Here is a 16,630-nt window from a genome sequence, read left to right as displayed (position 1 = left end):
TTTTAATTTGCATTTATTACATTGTTACATTCCATTCCATTATGTAACATTTTATGTTCCATTGTTCTTCGGGCTTCAGTGGGTAAACGCTGGCACTGGACCCCTCTGAGGATTTTTGGAGTGACGATCTGTATTATCATCTCGTTGGCTGGAATCACGGTCACCATTTGGGCCATAGGTAAGTAAAAGGCTTCTAAGGGGGGGGGGGGGGTTACTCAAATGTTTTAGAATCTATATATTTGATAGCCAACTTGAGGTCTATAATTGACCCATATGCAGCCCCCCATGGTCAACGGACTTGTTCTACTCAAGTTTTTGATGTCCATGACCATAGACAGCTGGATATATTACTGGCTGAAGGTTTTTCTTTGGTAAACTGAGTGCATTGCAAAATATGATTAGTGTGGGAACGTCCTGGGTCATAATATAGCTATTTCCCCCGCTGAGGGTTTTATCTGATTCCATCACTCACCTATTGTGTTCTGTCTTCACAGCAACATATGTACTGACAAATGAAAACTCAAACCTCTATGCAGGTAATTAATCTTGTAATGCATCATGGAATGCATGCAAAGAATTTGGTATAAAGGGGACGTCCGGCTTTTTTCAGGAACATGGTTCCTTACTCTGGGCTTTTACTGCCTTATGCGGAGCACAGAACAGCTATAAAAAGCAGCTTTCACTCTGGAGGACCCGACATGTACTGATTGCAATACACAGCTTGTAATTCTTATTTTCTCCTGTGATGGCACTGCAGGGAAATTATGCCCTTGTAGTTCCCTACAGATCACTATAGGGAACTACAAGGGCATAATTTGTCCTCCAGCAAGTTATCATTGCTGGTGATAACTTGCTGGAGGACCCTTCTAACAAAAATTTTTCACAGATTCTCTTTGGAAGGACACAAACAATCTTGAATTGCCTAATACGATCCAAATTGTAAATTGTCTACTTTTTTGTCCACTGTGTTTTTTTGCACATTGTTCTACAAACTTTGCAAAAAACAATGGTACTAGCAAATATGATAAACTTTGTGAAAGATCTTATCAGAAAAATATTCCTTTTTATCCACTTATGAGTCACCTATTCCCCTTTCCTCTTGAACTCATCATTCGCTAGGAAATTTGCTAAAATCCGCCCTGCTTATAACAAGATGCTGGCAGCTCACTGAGGGATCAGTTTACAGCTGTCCACTTAAGTTTACAGAGAGGGTTGTAAGAGGAGGGAGGAGTAGAGTTATAGAAAGAGGCAAAGCGACTCACAGATCTCTGCTGATGCTTTCTAGTTAGTGTTTTATTTCTCTCCAGAGCTGGATTCAGTGCTAAATTGCTCAGTAAGGCTGTATATGGTCCTGCTAATGGTTCTAGCAATGCACTGCCACTTCAGTGAGGGATCAGATTACAACTGTCCATTTAAAGGGGTTGTCCACTGCTAGAACAACCCCTTCTTATACCCCGCGCTTGGCCCCAGTAAAATAAAAAACTTATACTCACCTCCCATGCCCATCCTGTGTTGTCAGCACTCACTCTCCCTGGGGCTCTCCTGCGGTGTTGTGACACCGGCGCCCAATCACCGCTGCCGTCACTGGCCCCGCCTTTGGACAAATCAAACATGAAGAGGAAGTGCTGGCTGCAGCTGATCTCTGACTTCCTTTTCATGTTCAATTCGACAGGAGGCGGGGACAGTGACGCCAGCGCTGATTGGGCGCCTGGTTCACTTGTCACAACAATGCACGAGAGCCCCGAGGAAAGTGAGTGCCAACACCGTGGAAACTGCGCCGGCACGGGAGGTGAGTATAAGCTCTTTTATTTTATCGGGGCCAAGCGTGTTGTATGAGAAGGGGTTTTCCTAGTAGTGGTCAACCCCTTTAAGTTTATGGAGAGGGTTAGAGGAGGAGTAGAGTAAGAGAAAGATGCAAAGAGACTCTGCTGCTGCTTTCTAGTTAGTGTATTATCTCACCCCACTGCTGGATTCATAGCTACAGTGCTCATTGCTGCTATAAAATGTCCTCATAGTGTTGCTATTTTCTTGTACGTATTTTATCTCATCACAGTGCTGTATCCACATCTACACTGCTCAGTACAGCTGTATAACATTTTCCATGCTGTTCTTACTATCTAATTAGTGTTTTATCTCACACCAGTTCTAGATTCTCAGCTACACTGCTCAGTATTGCTGTATAACATCCTCCTACCTCTTGTCACTATCTAGTTTGTGTTTTATCTCATCACAGAAATACATTCACAGCTATGCTGCGCAGTACTGCTGTATAACATCCTTCTTGTTGTTACTATCTACTAACTGTTTTATCTCACATTGGTTCTAGATTCACAGCTACACTGCTCAACACTGTTATATAACGTCCTCCACACTGTTGTTACTATGCATTTAGTGTTTTATATAATCACAGTGCTACATTCACAGCTACGCTGCTTAGTACTACTGTATAATATCCTCCACGCGGTTGTTACTATCTAGTTAGTGTTTTATGTCATCACAGTGCTACATTCACAGCTATGCTGTTCAGTATAACATCCACCATGCTGTTGTTACTCTCTAGTTAGTGTTTAATCTCACACCAGCTCTAGATTCACAATCACACTGCTCAATACTGTTATATAACATCCTCCACGCTGTTGTTACTATGTATTTAGTGTTTTATCTCATCACAGTGCTAGATTCACAGCTACACTGCTCAGTACTACTGTATAATATCCTCTATGCTGTTGTTACTATCTAGTTAGTGTTTTATCTCATCACAGTGCTACATTCACAGCTAGGCTGCTCAGTATAACACCTACCATGCTGTTGTGACTCTCTAGTTAGTGTTTTATCTCACACCAGTTCTAGATTCACAGCTACACTGCTCAGTATTGTTGTATAATGTCCTCCATGCTACTGTTGCTTCTGAACATGTATTCTCTGATTTACATATATAATTTTCCATCACTACAAGATATTAGTGTTCAGACAGCGACAAACTTATGCACATTTTTGTCATGAAACAAACTAGTTGGTTGTCAGAGCCCCTTTACTGCATGAATGTAGATACTACATTAATGACTCCGGAGAAGGATTTTTGTGGTTCTCACTAAGGTAAAGTTTTTATTCAATGTTTTAGTCCAGGTGAACTCTCCAGATCATCGGCTCACTGTGTACGATGAGAAAGAACAAATATGGCGGCTGGTTTGCTCTTCCTTGGTAAACGCAGCAGTGGCAACGCTAAGCTGTGAAGATATGGGATTCATCAGGTACAAAGGTTTCTCCAAGTCAAGAGTTTTTCCTAACTTTATATCGAGGGTAAAGATACTAGAGAAGAGTTAAAAAAATTCCTATGACCCTGGTCTAGCAGGCACATCGGTCTTCTATGGCTGCCTGTCCTGCGTAAAAAGTCTCCAGATCCACAAGTTTGACATAAATCAAGACACAAAGGTTCAAAGATAATGTTGCCTTTATATTCCCCAAGTGAAGAAAGGATGGATTTGCTGGATATACAGTACATGTACCATCCATGAAGGGGCACCGTTTAGAAATGTTACTATAGGGTCCTATATTTGTATTTATGGACCTGTTTGATATTTTTGCAACATTGTATCAAGTACAATATATAGGAATTTTGATGCATGTTATATTAGTCTCCCCACTCTCTTCTTAGGTCGATGAGTCACCAGGTGCTTCGAGTGGAGGTGGCAGGAACGAACGGCACATCAGGGTACTACTGTGTGCAGAGATCGCTGTTAGGCAGTGCCAGAAGACTTCATGATGTGCTGACTGTGTGGTAAGAGTCTATTTCTAGTATCTAGGAGCTAAGCATGTAGTCACAAAACACCTTTGATTTCAAAGTCATCTAAGAAAGTTCTAAAATATCTGTATTTGAGGATTTGCTTTTTGTGACCTTTTAAGTAATTTACTTCGGACTTCCTATAGTCTACGCTAGGGGGAGCTCACTGCATATCAGTTTATACTGTTATAGATAAGTATGTAGTGAGCTCCTCCTAGTGGTGACTGTATAAATCTGTATGTAGTGAGCTCCTCCTAGTGGTGACTGTATAAATCTGTATGTAGTGAGCTCCTCCTAGTGGTGACTGTATAAATCTGTATGTAGTGAGCTCCTCCTAGTGGTGACTGTATAAATCTGTGTGTAGTGAGCTCCCCCTAGTGGTGGCTGTATAAATCTGTATGTAGGGAGCTCCCCCTAGTGGCGGCTGTATAAATCTGTATGTAGTGAGCTCCTCCTAGTGGCGACTGTATAAATCTGTATGTAGTGAGCTCCCCCTAGTGGTGACTGTATAAATCTGTATGTAGTGAGCTCCCTCTAGTGGTGGCTGTATAAATCTGTATGTAGTGAGCTCCCTCTAGTGGTGGCTGTATAAATCTGTATATAGTGAGCTCCCCCTAGTGGCGACAGTATAAATCTGATTGTAGTGAGCTCCCCCTAGTGGTGGCTGTATAAATCTGTATGTAGTGAGCTCCCTCTAGTGGTGGCTGTATAAATCTGTATGTAGTGAGCTCCCTCTAGTGGTGGCTGTATAAATCTGTATGCGGTGAGCTCCCTCTAGTGGTGCTGTATAAATCTGTATGCAATGAGCTCCCTCTACTGGTGGCTGTATAAATCTGTATGTAGTGAGCTCCCTCTAGTGGTGGCTGTATAAATCTGTATGTAGTGAGCTCCTTCTAGTGGTGACTGTATAAATCTGTATGTAGCGAGCTCCCTCTAGTGGTGACTGTATAAATCTGTATGTAGTGAGCTCTCTCTAGTGGTGACTGTATAAATCTGTATGTAGTGAGCTCCTCCTAGTGGTGCCTGTATAAATCTGTATGTAGTGAGCTCCCTCTACTGGTGGCTGTATAAATCTGTATGTAGTGAGCTCCCTCTAGTGGTGACTGTATAAATCTGTATGTAGTGAGCTCCTCCTAGTGGTGCCTGTATAAATCTGTATGTAGTGAGCTCCCTCTACTGGTGGCTGTATAAATCTGTATGTAGTGAGCTCCTCCTAGTGGTGGCTGTATAAATCTGTATGTAGTGAGCTCCCCCTAGTGGTGGCTGTATAAATCTGTATGTAGTGAGCTCCTCCTAGTGGTGGCTGTATAAATCTGTATGTAGTGAGCTCCCTCTAGTGGTAACTGTATAAATCTGTATGTAGTGAGCTCTCCCTAGTGGTGACTGTATAAATCTGTATGTAGTGAGCTCCACCTAGTTGTGACTGTATAAATCTGTATATAGTGAGCTCCCTCTAGTGGTGACTGTATAAATCTGTATGTAGTGAGCTCCGCCTAGTTGTGACTGTATAAATCTGTATATAGTGAGCTCCCTCTAGTGGTGACTGGATAAATCTGAATGTAGTGAGCTCCCTCTAGTGGTGACTGTATAAATCTGTATGTAGTGAGCTCCACCTAGTTGTGACTGTATAAATCTGTATATAGTGAGCTCCCTCTAGTGGTGGCTGTATAAATCTGTATATAGTGTGCTCCCTCTGGTGGTGACTGTATACATCTGTATTTAGTGAACTCTTTTATTATAAAAATACAAAACTTACAATCAATAAATAGCAGAAATCCAAACCCCAGCAAAAGCAACCGTCCGAGTCCAGCATTACCCGCCCCAGCCAAAGCAACCCCGCCCCCCAAAAAAAAACAAAAAAACACAAACTGTCTTCTTCTTTCTTAGAGAAGCTTCCTCCTTCCATCTTTCTCTCTTGCGCTGTTTTCTGTCCTTTACCTCTTGTCTCGTCACTTTTTGAACCTTCCAGATCTCCTCCTCCCCAGGATACCTCACACAAGGAATTGGAAACATTTGATCAATACACGCATCATACCAAACCTGACGAAGAAAACTCTGGTCCATCGCCCAAAAAGAAACATAAAAGCCACCTGGCTTAAAACACATCTATCTAAACTACACAATTTATTTTTGTTTTGTTTTTTTTTAATTTTTTTTTAGTTACACAGCAAATACAATTATGACAAACCTTCTACTAACCCCCCTCCCCCCACCACTAAAAAACCCCACACAATACAAAATAAAGCTCACTGAGGAACTCATGACCTCCTGCCTACAAGACAGGTGCATTAACCCAGTAAGCCACAGGATCATCACCTTACAATACAATGCTACATAACTCTACATTACACCACTTACCCAGAGCCAGGACTGGTGCCTGTAGGTCCTATATCAGTATTTCACTTCTGCAAAACTAAAATCTGATAGTGAAAAGCCCCCAACCCACCACCAGGAGACCGGAGATGACAGGCGTCTAGCCTAACAATCCTTACTCTACCAGCCGTCCCTACCTATCTAGACATCTGCTCCTATTTATCTACCTACCTTTCCCTGTCTCTCCCTGCCTGACCCTACTGCCCTACCTAACTCACCGCGTGCCTACCTAACTGTCCCTCGACTGTCTTTACCTATCTACCTGTCCCTACTGAAGCTGACTAGCTGTCCCTACCACTTACCTGCGTATCTAGGCCCTAGGGTACAATAAATGAGAACCCTCTCCAGAGAAGAGAGGCCCTCGCTGCACCCATCCTGTCATACTCCAGAGAGCGCACCTTCACCAGGTCACCCAGAATGTTCCTAACAACCTCGTCGAGGATTTTCTGCTGAGTTGACACTAAGCACCGTGCGTTCCACGTGTAAAACCTGACGACTAAACTGACTAGAAATAAAGTGCCCCAATCTCGGCCACCCAGGGATCTGATTGCCCCATACGCCCACTCCGCATAGAAAAAGTGTGCGTGCCAGCCAAAGCCAGCCTATGGAAGCACCCACCCCATTGTAGACCTCTGTATTAAAAGGACAGTGAAGGAGGAAATGCTCCATACTTTCCAGCGCATCGCAACACTCCTCACGGGGACAACCCCGATCTTCGGAGTTCCTACACTTCAGGTTGTCCCTTACATACAGTTTCCCATGGAAGCAGCACCAAGCCAAGTCGCAAAACTTAAAGAGGAACCGTGTAGAATTCAATAACCTCAACCCGTCCTCCAGATCCCGAGTTGGGCAATCTTTGAGCACCAAGGGCTTCTGGAAATGGGTCAACAAGACCCTCCTGTCAAGGAATTTCCTCGACATGGTCCCGATCTCCCAAATTCCCAGACCCCACCGGCGGATTACCTTCAGAACCGGGGGAGCGTAAGCCAGGAGATGTCCATGCGGTGTGCGTAGGTCCTTCACTTGCCCTCCTGTCTCCCATTCCTGGAAGAAGGGCCGAAGCCATCCCCTATAGGAGAATACTCACAGAGGAGCCCTCTCTGACCAGAGGTTGGCAATGTTAGTCTTGACAAATGTGTTTACTAGAAACACCACTGGGTTGACCATACCCAACCCTCCTAGTCTCCTCTTGTGATACGTGACCTCTTGCTTGACTAGGTTCAGCCTATTTCCCCATAACATCTGGAAAAACAGGTTGTAGACTCATGTCCAGAGAGGCTCAGGCAACATGCTGACACTGCCCAGGTATATTAACAAGGGTAGCAAAAAACCCTTAACCAGGCTAACCCTTTCCCTCAGGGTCAAAGACCAACCCTTCCACTGATCCACCTTCTGGGCAGTGATCTTAAGTCTGCCCTTCCAATTTTGCTAGGGGTAGTCCCCCGGGCCAAATTCGATGCCTAGAATTTTTGCCAAAGCCTAGGGCTCTGGAAGAGTGTCCAGGAGACCAATGCTAGGGTCTCCCCCTCTCAGCCAGGGACTAACACTTTTCCTGATTAATCATGGACCCAGAAGCGCCTGAGTAGCGACCAACCTCAGACATGAACCACTCCACCTCCTCACCCGAGGACACGAAAGGGAGACGTCATCGGCATATGCTACCAACCTCAGAGTGGCTTCCGGGGCCACCTGGTCCATCCTGACTCCGCCAACGGCCCACGCTCAACCTTCCTTAAAAGGGGATCTATCGTGAACACGTATAACAGCGGGCTCAATGGACAGCCCTGGCGGACCCCAGACCCAACCTCAAAAGGGCAGCCAGACCAACCATTTACGAGCGGGAAAGTCTCCGCCCCCGCATACAAGATCTTTAGCCAATTTACAAACATCCCAGGCAGACCATACCTCAGAAGGACGGACCAGAGGTAATCGTGGTTAACCTGATCAAAAGCCTTCACCTGGTCTAAGGACAACAAATACCCCTTCCAGTGGCCAGCCCTACCCTGCTCCACTGCCTCTCAGACACCGAGTACTGCACTAAAAGTGCTGCGGCCTGGAACCCCGAAAGGAGCCGGGGTGCAAATTTCACCAGCCAATTGAACAGCACCTTTGCCAGAACCTTCCTGTCCATATTGAGAAGTGCTATGGGACACCAATTCTCAATACTTGTCGAGTCCTTATCCTTTGACAGGATAATCAGGGTCGACTGCCTCATTGACTGGGAAAGAGCGCCTGAGGAGAGACACTCGTTAAACACCTCAGTCAAGAGGGTGATCAAGGAGTCCCTGATGGTCTTATAAAACTCGGATGTTAAGCCATCCGGACCTGGCAATTTCTTGGGCCAAAGCCCATCAATGGCCAGTCACACTTCCTCTTTCCTGATTGCCTCTGTCAAAATGTGAAGCGAGGGGTCATCCCCTGGCTCAGGGATGGCCTCGGCCAGGAAAGCCGACATCACGTCCCGATCTAGTTCCTTCATCCCCAAGAGGTGTGAGTAGAAAGATCTGATCACATCCAGGATCCCTGATTTGGATCTGTTCAGGGAAACCCGCACCGTCGACCGGACCTGTCACCATCTTTCAGCTCACTGACATCTTACAGTTTCTGTAGGGGTCGGGCGAGCGGTACCTCCCGAAATCCCTCTCAAAAACCAAAGATGTGTGCCTATCGTACTGACACCTCTTGAGCAAGGACTTCACTCTGGAGATCCCCTCACGGTGTCACGCCAGGCGTGAGTGCAATACAGGGGGGAAAGGTAAAGGGAGCCCAGACACTAGGGAAAGGCGAAGTGGTGACCTCCTGAACTGGACTAGTGTCACCCTGTCTTCCCCTGCCATCCCTATACAGCCACCGCAGCTGTTGCCGATCACGTGCCTCACCCTACTATCCCTGGCGTAAGGCTATAGCAGGGGGTGGAAGGAGATGAGGACTAGTCAACATCTGCTAGCACTCTAAAGACAAAAGGGGAAGACAACACAGGGGAATTACAACTTAGCTTTAGAAGAAACTCCAACGAGGACGTGATGCTACTTCAGTCAAGTTCCAAGTAGGAATGAGTATGACCGGCGACGCCCACCTAGAGAGACCAGGTATACACCGAGGCCAGAGGGAGGTAGTCACTGGGTCCTAAAGACAACTTCCTATCTAGGAAGCTGTGTGCAATGCCAAATGTGGATCTCCTACAGGCCACTGCAGGGCGACTGTCACCTCCGACACACCCGTGACACACGGTCATCTCCAGTCGAGATGAGATGTTCGAGTTTCCTCCTCAGGTCCTGATACAGGCGGTACCTGCTCAGGCTCCTGAGGCTCGAGAGCTGGTGGAAGAAACCCACAACCCGTTCTTTGAACCTCTCCCACCACTCTGACTTATCGCTACAGAGATCCAAAAGCAGTACCTGGCTCTGAAGAAAGCCCTCAAAGGATTGTCTTATCTCCGCTTCCTCCAAGAGGGATGAGTTCAGCTTCCATAGTCCTTTTCCCATCCGAGGGGATTCTGCAACATTCAGAGAAAAATAAATCAGACAGTGATCGGAGAACTCCACCTCAACAATGGACACGGCTGAAGAGATGGCTTCCTCCTTCAAAAAAAACGTGTCTTTCCTAGACCTGCAGCTACCTCTATGAAAGGTGAAACCACAATGACCTGGGGTGTGCCGGATGTGGACATCCACCAGGCGAGCGTCAATAGCTATGCTATTAAGAGTATTACTATCATAAGCCAGCCGGTCAATGGAGCCTCCCCTATCACGAAGCCTTGTGACAGTATCAAAGTCACCTCCAAAGACCACCTGCCGGCTCGTAAAAAGATAGGGCTTAATCTTCAGGAAGAGACATTTATGGTCCCACTTTGTATGTGGACCATAGATGTTAATGAGCAGAAAGCTCCTGTCCCCTCATAAAGACGTCTAAGACCAGGCACCTCCCCATTTCTACCTCGATAACTCTCTGGCGTTCAACCTATACAGTCTGAAAAAGGACCGCCACCCTGCTACATAGCTCAGCCGCAAGAGACCAGTACTAGGACTCGCACCTCCACTCGCTCTCCGCCTTGTGTATGGCCCCCATATCCGTAAGTCTGGTCTCCTGCAAAAACAAAATTTCAGCCTCAAATCGAGTGAGAAAATCAAAGGCCGCAAATCTAGCCACGTCAGACTTTATACTAGCGACATTAGTGGACGCAAGAGTCAACGGGGTGGGTGCCGCCATCATGAGTGATCGAGTTAGATGGCCTTTTTCTTCCCCCCACTCTTTTTCCTGACCTGTTCATCTCCGGACGATGAAGCCCCCCTCTTCTTTTCAGAGAGACAGATCTATCCATCCCTCCCACCTCTTTCTCATCTCCGGACCCAGGGATGGCCCCACCTCCCGAGGAAGACACACCCTCTGGAGAAGGAACCCCACCCCCTCCCAGGGACCCTCCCGATGTTACCTCCGGAACCTCACCCCGACTCCAGTCTCAGCAGGGTCGTCAAAGGCTTGGAACCGGTTGGAGAGGGGGGATCAGAGGGGAGTCGGTAGGACCTTCCTTAGGCAACTTGGTCAGGGAGGGAGAAGATTTTCCACCTCCCTTCTTTTTTTTACTTTTGGCACTCTTGGCACCCTTGTCACCCATTTCTTTTGGCTGTTCCCCTCCGTCCTCATCAAACCTTTCATATTGGGAGGCATCTGAGAGATCAGCCACTTCCTCTTTCTCCATCCGTCTGATCTCCTTATTCACCGCTTCCTCCCTCGGGGCATCAATGACATGGGCCAACGCCTCGGAGGAGGGGGGCAGCCATTACCCCAGTTTCCCGAGGCTCCTCCTGCCCACTTCCCTCCTGACGCCTTGCCTGCCTCCGCTGGTAAGAGGGGCCCCTAGCCCTGCCACTCCTCACCGGCCCCTCAGCTCCTCCCCCGCTGCCACCCCCAACCTCTGCAGAAGTTGCACCGCCAAGAACTTCCTTGCGGCTCCCCTTCGCCCGGCCGGCCATGGCATTAGAGAAGGAACGAGGGGAGTGGCTGAACGGGTGACCATTACACAGGAGACATCGAATGATACCACAGGACGCGGCGAGGTGACCCACCTCTCCACACAAAGCACATTTCTGTACCTTGCAGCCCGCACTGAAGTGACGAGGATCACCACACCTGTGGTAGACCTTCGGCTGCCCCTGGTAGAAGACCAGAATCCGATCCCTTCCCAGGAAAGCCGAGGAAGGGATGTGGGTGACAGTGCCCCCTGAACGCTTCAACTCCACCATGAAGGTCCAGCCTCCTGACCAGATGCCAAAATCGTCCCTGTTATTCTTAGGGACCTCCACAACCTCGCCATACTGGTTCAACCAGGTCATTATGTCGATGCCAGAAAGAGACTCATTACACGTTAAAAACGGTCACTTTCTTTGGCCCACTTTGGTGAGAAATTGCCTCGACGGCAAACCCTCACCAGCCAGGCTCTTCTTTTACCAGCTCATAATTCGACCAAAAGAGCTCCAAGCCCTCCAGCCGAACAAAGCTGATCTCAAAGGTGGAGGTCCCAAAAGGACGTATCAGAGCAAAGATGTCAATAGCCCTGAAGTCCATCTTCATGAGGAGCTTCACCACATTTGTCCTGGATGGACACGCCTCATCGGCCCTCCAGAGAAGACGAACCACATTTCTCCTGGAGACCCCCTGCCCAGCTGTCGGGAGGGACCACTCAGTCTCCACCCACGCTTTTCTCTTGGAAGGCAGCTAGACCCAACTTTTCTAGCCAGTAGGACAACTCCACCTCTCTTCCCTCTACTTTGATCGTCCGCTGCCCTTTTTTGAGGGCCTCCAGGAAAAGGCGGCGAAAAGCGTCATTCCCTGGGTCCAGAGATAGGAAGACCCCTGTAGACTAATGGTGCCTGCAGGCGAGAGGGGCGATGGACCAGCCCCTAAATTCCCTGAACCCTCAACCTCACAGTCAACCATCTCCACCTCGCTTGCCTCAGCCTCGCCATTTCCACTAGTAGAAGTCCCCGCGCTGGCACCATTCACACCAACCATTCCTCCAGCAGAAACCACATTGACACCATTCACACCCCTCATTCCCACAGCAGAAACTGCCCCTCCAACACCTGACCATACACCATTGTCACAGACACTATTCACACCACTCGCACCACTCCTATTCTTATTTACATTTTCATTTGTATTTTTTACACTGCTTTCTGCTGGGGGGGTTATTTGTAATGCAGCTGCCCCTTTAAGGGCGATGCTGCAGGGTTTCACTACCACACCCTGCTTTTCAGCAGAGCATGTGCTGGCAGCTGCTGCTGCAGACCATCTCCACCTCCTCCTGTGTGCACTTCACCGCCGGTCCCTCGCAGATACAGGAGGTGACACACGCAGAGGACCCCGGTGGCATGACCCCGGTTCGGGCCGGCATTACTGCTGCCATTACAGCTGCACCCGAGACGATAACTGGTGCCGAGGTCCCTGACTTTGACCCAGCATCGGATCTGCATGTGGGACACCACAGCACACGTCGCCGATGATGCAGCCCCAGCTGACAGTGCACCACCAACACTGCGGGGAGCGGCGACTGCCGACAAGGTACCCACAGTCTCCACCCCCCGAGCGTCAGCGGGTGCAGCAGGCGCCAGGCCGCCCCCGCTTTCACTGAGGATCGGGCCTGGACACCTCCACAGATCTTATTACCGCCTGCCACAGGGCCACACCCCAGACCACATTGTCTGGCTCTGCAGCCGCATGCCCACTCTCGCCCCCTCTGCTACCGCCAGCAGAGACGGCGACTTGCGCCCTATGTCTTGTACTCTCCCCACTCCCTCGCACCGGACTCACTGCAGGGTAGCGGGCTCCACACAGTGGGACCGGGGGGTCCCAGCAAGGGGGACAAACACCAACTTCTCCTATATTTTCTTCGCTTTTTCCGTTTCTTTTCCCCCCTCCTGGTTGCCTCGTCCCCGCAGACTTCATCCCCAAACTTCAGGTGCGCATAATTTACTGGGGACTTTAGCTGACGGATCTGCTGCATGACGAGGCAACCCCCACTACTGCTGTTATCGCTGCTGCTATCATCCGCATCACCCCTATCACCCCCATCATCCTCTGAAATACCATTGTCTGATGGGAGTGGGACCTGCACTGGATCTATCCCGCTGTGTGTGGCCTGGAGATCACTTACCAAGCCCCCATGTGGGTACGGTGCCTCCTCCATCTCCACATGGTCCACCGCCTCCACCTGCGTCAGATGCCGAGACCCCTCTGGCTCCTGTGCAGCAGCCATGTTGTGGAACCGGTCCTCATTCTCCAGCTTTTCCCGAAAGGGCCAATATGGCCACTCTCTGGGCTTCCATGCCCTCGATGCATATCCCCAGGCTGGATATTCTGGCTGTTAGGGCAGACTTGTCCGTGCGGGAGGCTCTGTCTGCAGCCTGCCTCGCCTCCTTCATCTCCTCCCGGAGCCTTCTCTGGGTCTTCCCAGCCTCCTCATACTCACAGAGGTACACATGGATGCAGTAGCCATAGCTGGTAACCGGCTCCTGTGCGGCCCTAGTGCCCCAATCTTTCTGCACCGCAGCCGCTGCACCTCTGCAAGCACTCCGCTCACTTCCGGGAGGAGACACGGCAGTGGCCCTCACCTCCGCTTTAGGGGCTTTGCAGCCCTCCTGGGTCTTCCTGGGCTCCTCCATGCTCTGGGCCTTGTTGGATCTGGTGACCCTCTGAGCCGGTAGCATGAGCTCTCACCCCTCGCCGGCTTAGACCGAGGGGTGGGAGACGGGGACTCAGCCCCACAGTCCATCCACTAAGCCCCTCTCTTCCCTGGGTCAGAGAGGGAGGGATTCCTGGGTGTCAAAAAACCTGGTGGCTCCTATGGAGCAAACAAAATAACACACCTTTCTCCACAGAGTACAGGCTCCTAGTGGTGGTTGTAGAAATCTGAATGTACTGAGCTCCTTCTAGTGGTGGCTGTATAAAACTGTATGTAGTGATCTCCTCCTAGTGGTGACTGTATACATCTCTATGCAATGAGCTTCCTCTAGTGGTGACAGTATAAATCTGTATGTAGTGAGCTCCCTCTAGTGGTGACTGTATACATCTCTATGCAATGAGCTTCCTCTAATGGTGGCTGTATACATCTGTATGTAGTGAGCTCCCTCTAGTGGTGACTGTATAAATCTCTATGTAGCAAGCTCCTCCTAGTGGTGGCTGGAGGTGAACCTCATGACAGTGTCACAACAAGCTGGAGAAGCTGGTCAATTATTAGACCCCTCCCATAAGGCCTGACATCTTATAATGCTCCTGTATGTGGTGTATGTGATGCATAGGAAGTAATTCTGCTTTTTTCTTCCTCCGCAGTGAGTGTCCGAGTGGTCAGTTTCTCTCTGTTCAGTGTCAAGGTATGTCATGATAAGTCAGCCGTACACCGGGCTTGGTACACAGATGAAAGTCCAGATAATGTTGAGCTCATCACTGGAAGTTTTAACCTTTAGATGCAGAATATTTACTATTATAAGAAGAGAATATCTTTCTTTAAATTCCACTTATGACACTTAAAGGAATTTTGCAGAATTATGTTTTGCATTTTTTTTCATTCTATTTGTGTTTTTAATATTTCTGCAAATGAATGGGGAATTCTTAATAATCTGTAAGGATCTTATATTTCTGAGAGCTACAATTGTATCGACTGTAGACAATCGTCTGTGAGATAAACACTCCAGACTGCAGAATGATACATTGCAACATGTGTCAGATCAGGAATAAAGTTGTGCTGCTTCTAGGTTTCACTTGCAGAGGATTTTGTGGACTCGATACAATTGTAAATATATACAGCAGCAGTTTGTTACAATGTACCAGCTTGTAAACCAGAGAATAGTCCAGCCGGGATACATTTGTAACAAACCTTCAGCTGTCAGAAGAAATAGTCCAGAACAACTTTTCAGAATTTGGATCTGAACTAGAATGTTTCCATTTTCTGGCAGCAAGGAGAGATCTTAAAAGGTATAAGGATTTGGAAAAGAAATAGAAAATATGTAAGAAAAAGCAGCCCAGGGAGAGGGGAGGCTCTTAAAGGGGTTTATCCTCAAGTGTGACCTCTCTGCAGATTGTGGACGGAGGAAGATGGCCGTGGACAGAATCGTGGGGGGACAGGATGCCGCCCTAGGTCAGTGGCCGTGGCAGGTCAGCTTGAGATATGATGGCACCCATCTCTGTGGTGGCTCGTTGATATCCAGTGAGTGGGTCCTCACTGCTGCCCACTGCTTCCCAGAGTAAGTGACCGGACCATGGCAAGGAGAACAGGGAAATCTGAGTCAGAGCAGGAGATGATCACTTTACATCTCTGTATCCTCAGGAGAAACCGCGTGGTGAGTCTCTGGACTGTGTTTGCAGGGGGCGTCTCGCATCTCTCGCCCCGTGGATTTGTGCACGGTGTGAAGAGTGTTATATATCACGCTGGATACTTACCCTTTATATACACAGACAGCGAAGAAAACAGCAATGACATCGCCCTGGTGCATCTGCTCACCCCACTGACACTCACAGGTAACTGTCACGCAAGGTGTGGGAAAGACTAAGTGCAACACAAAGGGAAGAGGGGAAGGGAGCCCAGACTTTAGGGAAAGGGGGAAGTGGAGATCTCCTAGGCTGATCTGATATCACCCTGTCTCCCCTATTGTCTCTATATTGGTTCTTTACCAATCGCCGCACAGGAACCTAAGCCCTGTAGTTCCCTAGTGCTTGGCCCTGAATAGGGAAGGGGGAATGAGCACTTGTCGATCCCCACTAACAAAGACAACAAGGGAGACAAACACGGGGGAAAGTAACTTAGCTTTAGCCGACTTCAGAGAAATAACTCAAATGTCTTCCAAACACCAGAGAGGAAGTTAGCAGTCAGAGAGCTCCAAGCCTTCACAAAGAAACATATGAGTATAACCGGCACCTCCCTACTGCAAAGTGAAACTATTTATACACCCAGATCTGGGTGCCAATTAGAGCAGGAGGGAGGCAGCTACTGGGTCCTAGCCTGAGACAGATTTGGGAAGATGTCTATAATGCCAAACGGAGAAATCTTCTGCAACCAACTGCAGGGCGACTGTCTGTCACATCAGACACATCTGTGACAGTAACATTATAATCTATGAGAAAACCTTCACCAGGGACAAGAGGATAGAGAAGCCCTGGATCCACCCACAAATTCCACAAACAATTGTTACAGGATGTAACTCAGGATCAGTAATGTAATGTATGTACACAGTGACTGCACCAGCAGAATAGTGAGTGCAGCTCTGGGGTATAATACAGGATGTAACTCAGGATCAGTAATGTAATGTATGTACACAGTGACTGCACCAGCAGAATAGTGAGTGCAGCTCTGGAGTATAATACAGGATGTAACTCAGGATCAGTAATGTAATGTATGTACACAGTGACTGCACCAGCAGAATAGTGAGTGCAGCTCTGGGGTATAATACAGGATGTAACTCAGGATCAGTAATGTAATATATG

At 48.2% G+C, this 16,630-nt stretch overlaps 1 protein-coding gene across 3 annotated transcripts in view; it reads left to right on the top strand.

Moving 5' to 3' along the window:
* The window catches only part of HPN (hepsin), an 84,825-nt gene that overhangs the window by 35,042 nt on the left and 33,153 nt on the right, over positions 1–16,630 (top strand). For all 3 annotated transcript variants that reach the window (XM_073655657.1, XM_073655658.1, XM_073655659.1), the window contains 7 exons: positions 80–178; positions 495–536; positions 3,122–3,251; positions 3,656–3,778; positions 14,483–14,523; positions 15,228–15,393; positions 15,477–15,667. In XM_073655657.1, coding sequence (XP_073511758.1) covers positions 80–178; positions 495–536; positions 3,122–3,251; positions 3,656–3,778; positions 14,483–14,523; positions 15,228–15,393; positions 15,477–15,667 — 792 coding nt within the window. The remainder of the gene's footprint in view (positions 1–79; positions 179–494; positions 537–3,121; positions 3,252–3,655; positions 3,779–14,482; positions 14,524–15,227; positions 15,394–15,476; positions 15,668–16,630) is intronic.

This window comes from Phyllobates terribilis, unplaced genomic scaffold (genome assembly GCF_046119375.1).
Source record: "Phyllobates terribilis strain yellow unplaced genomic scaffold, ASM4611937v1 Scaffold_12__6_contigs__length_324123572, whole genome shotgun sequence".
Classification (NCBI taxonomy): Eukaryota; Metazoa; Chordata; class Amphibia; order Anura; family Dendrobatidae; genus Phyllobates; species Phyllobates terribilis.
The sequence above is the reverse complement of the archived record's forward strand: the minus strand, read 5'-3'. Positions and strand labels throughout refer to the sequence as shown.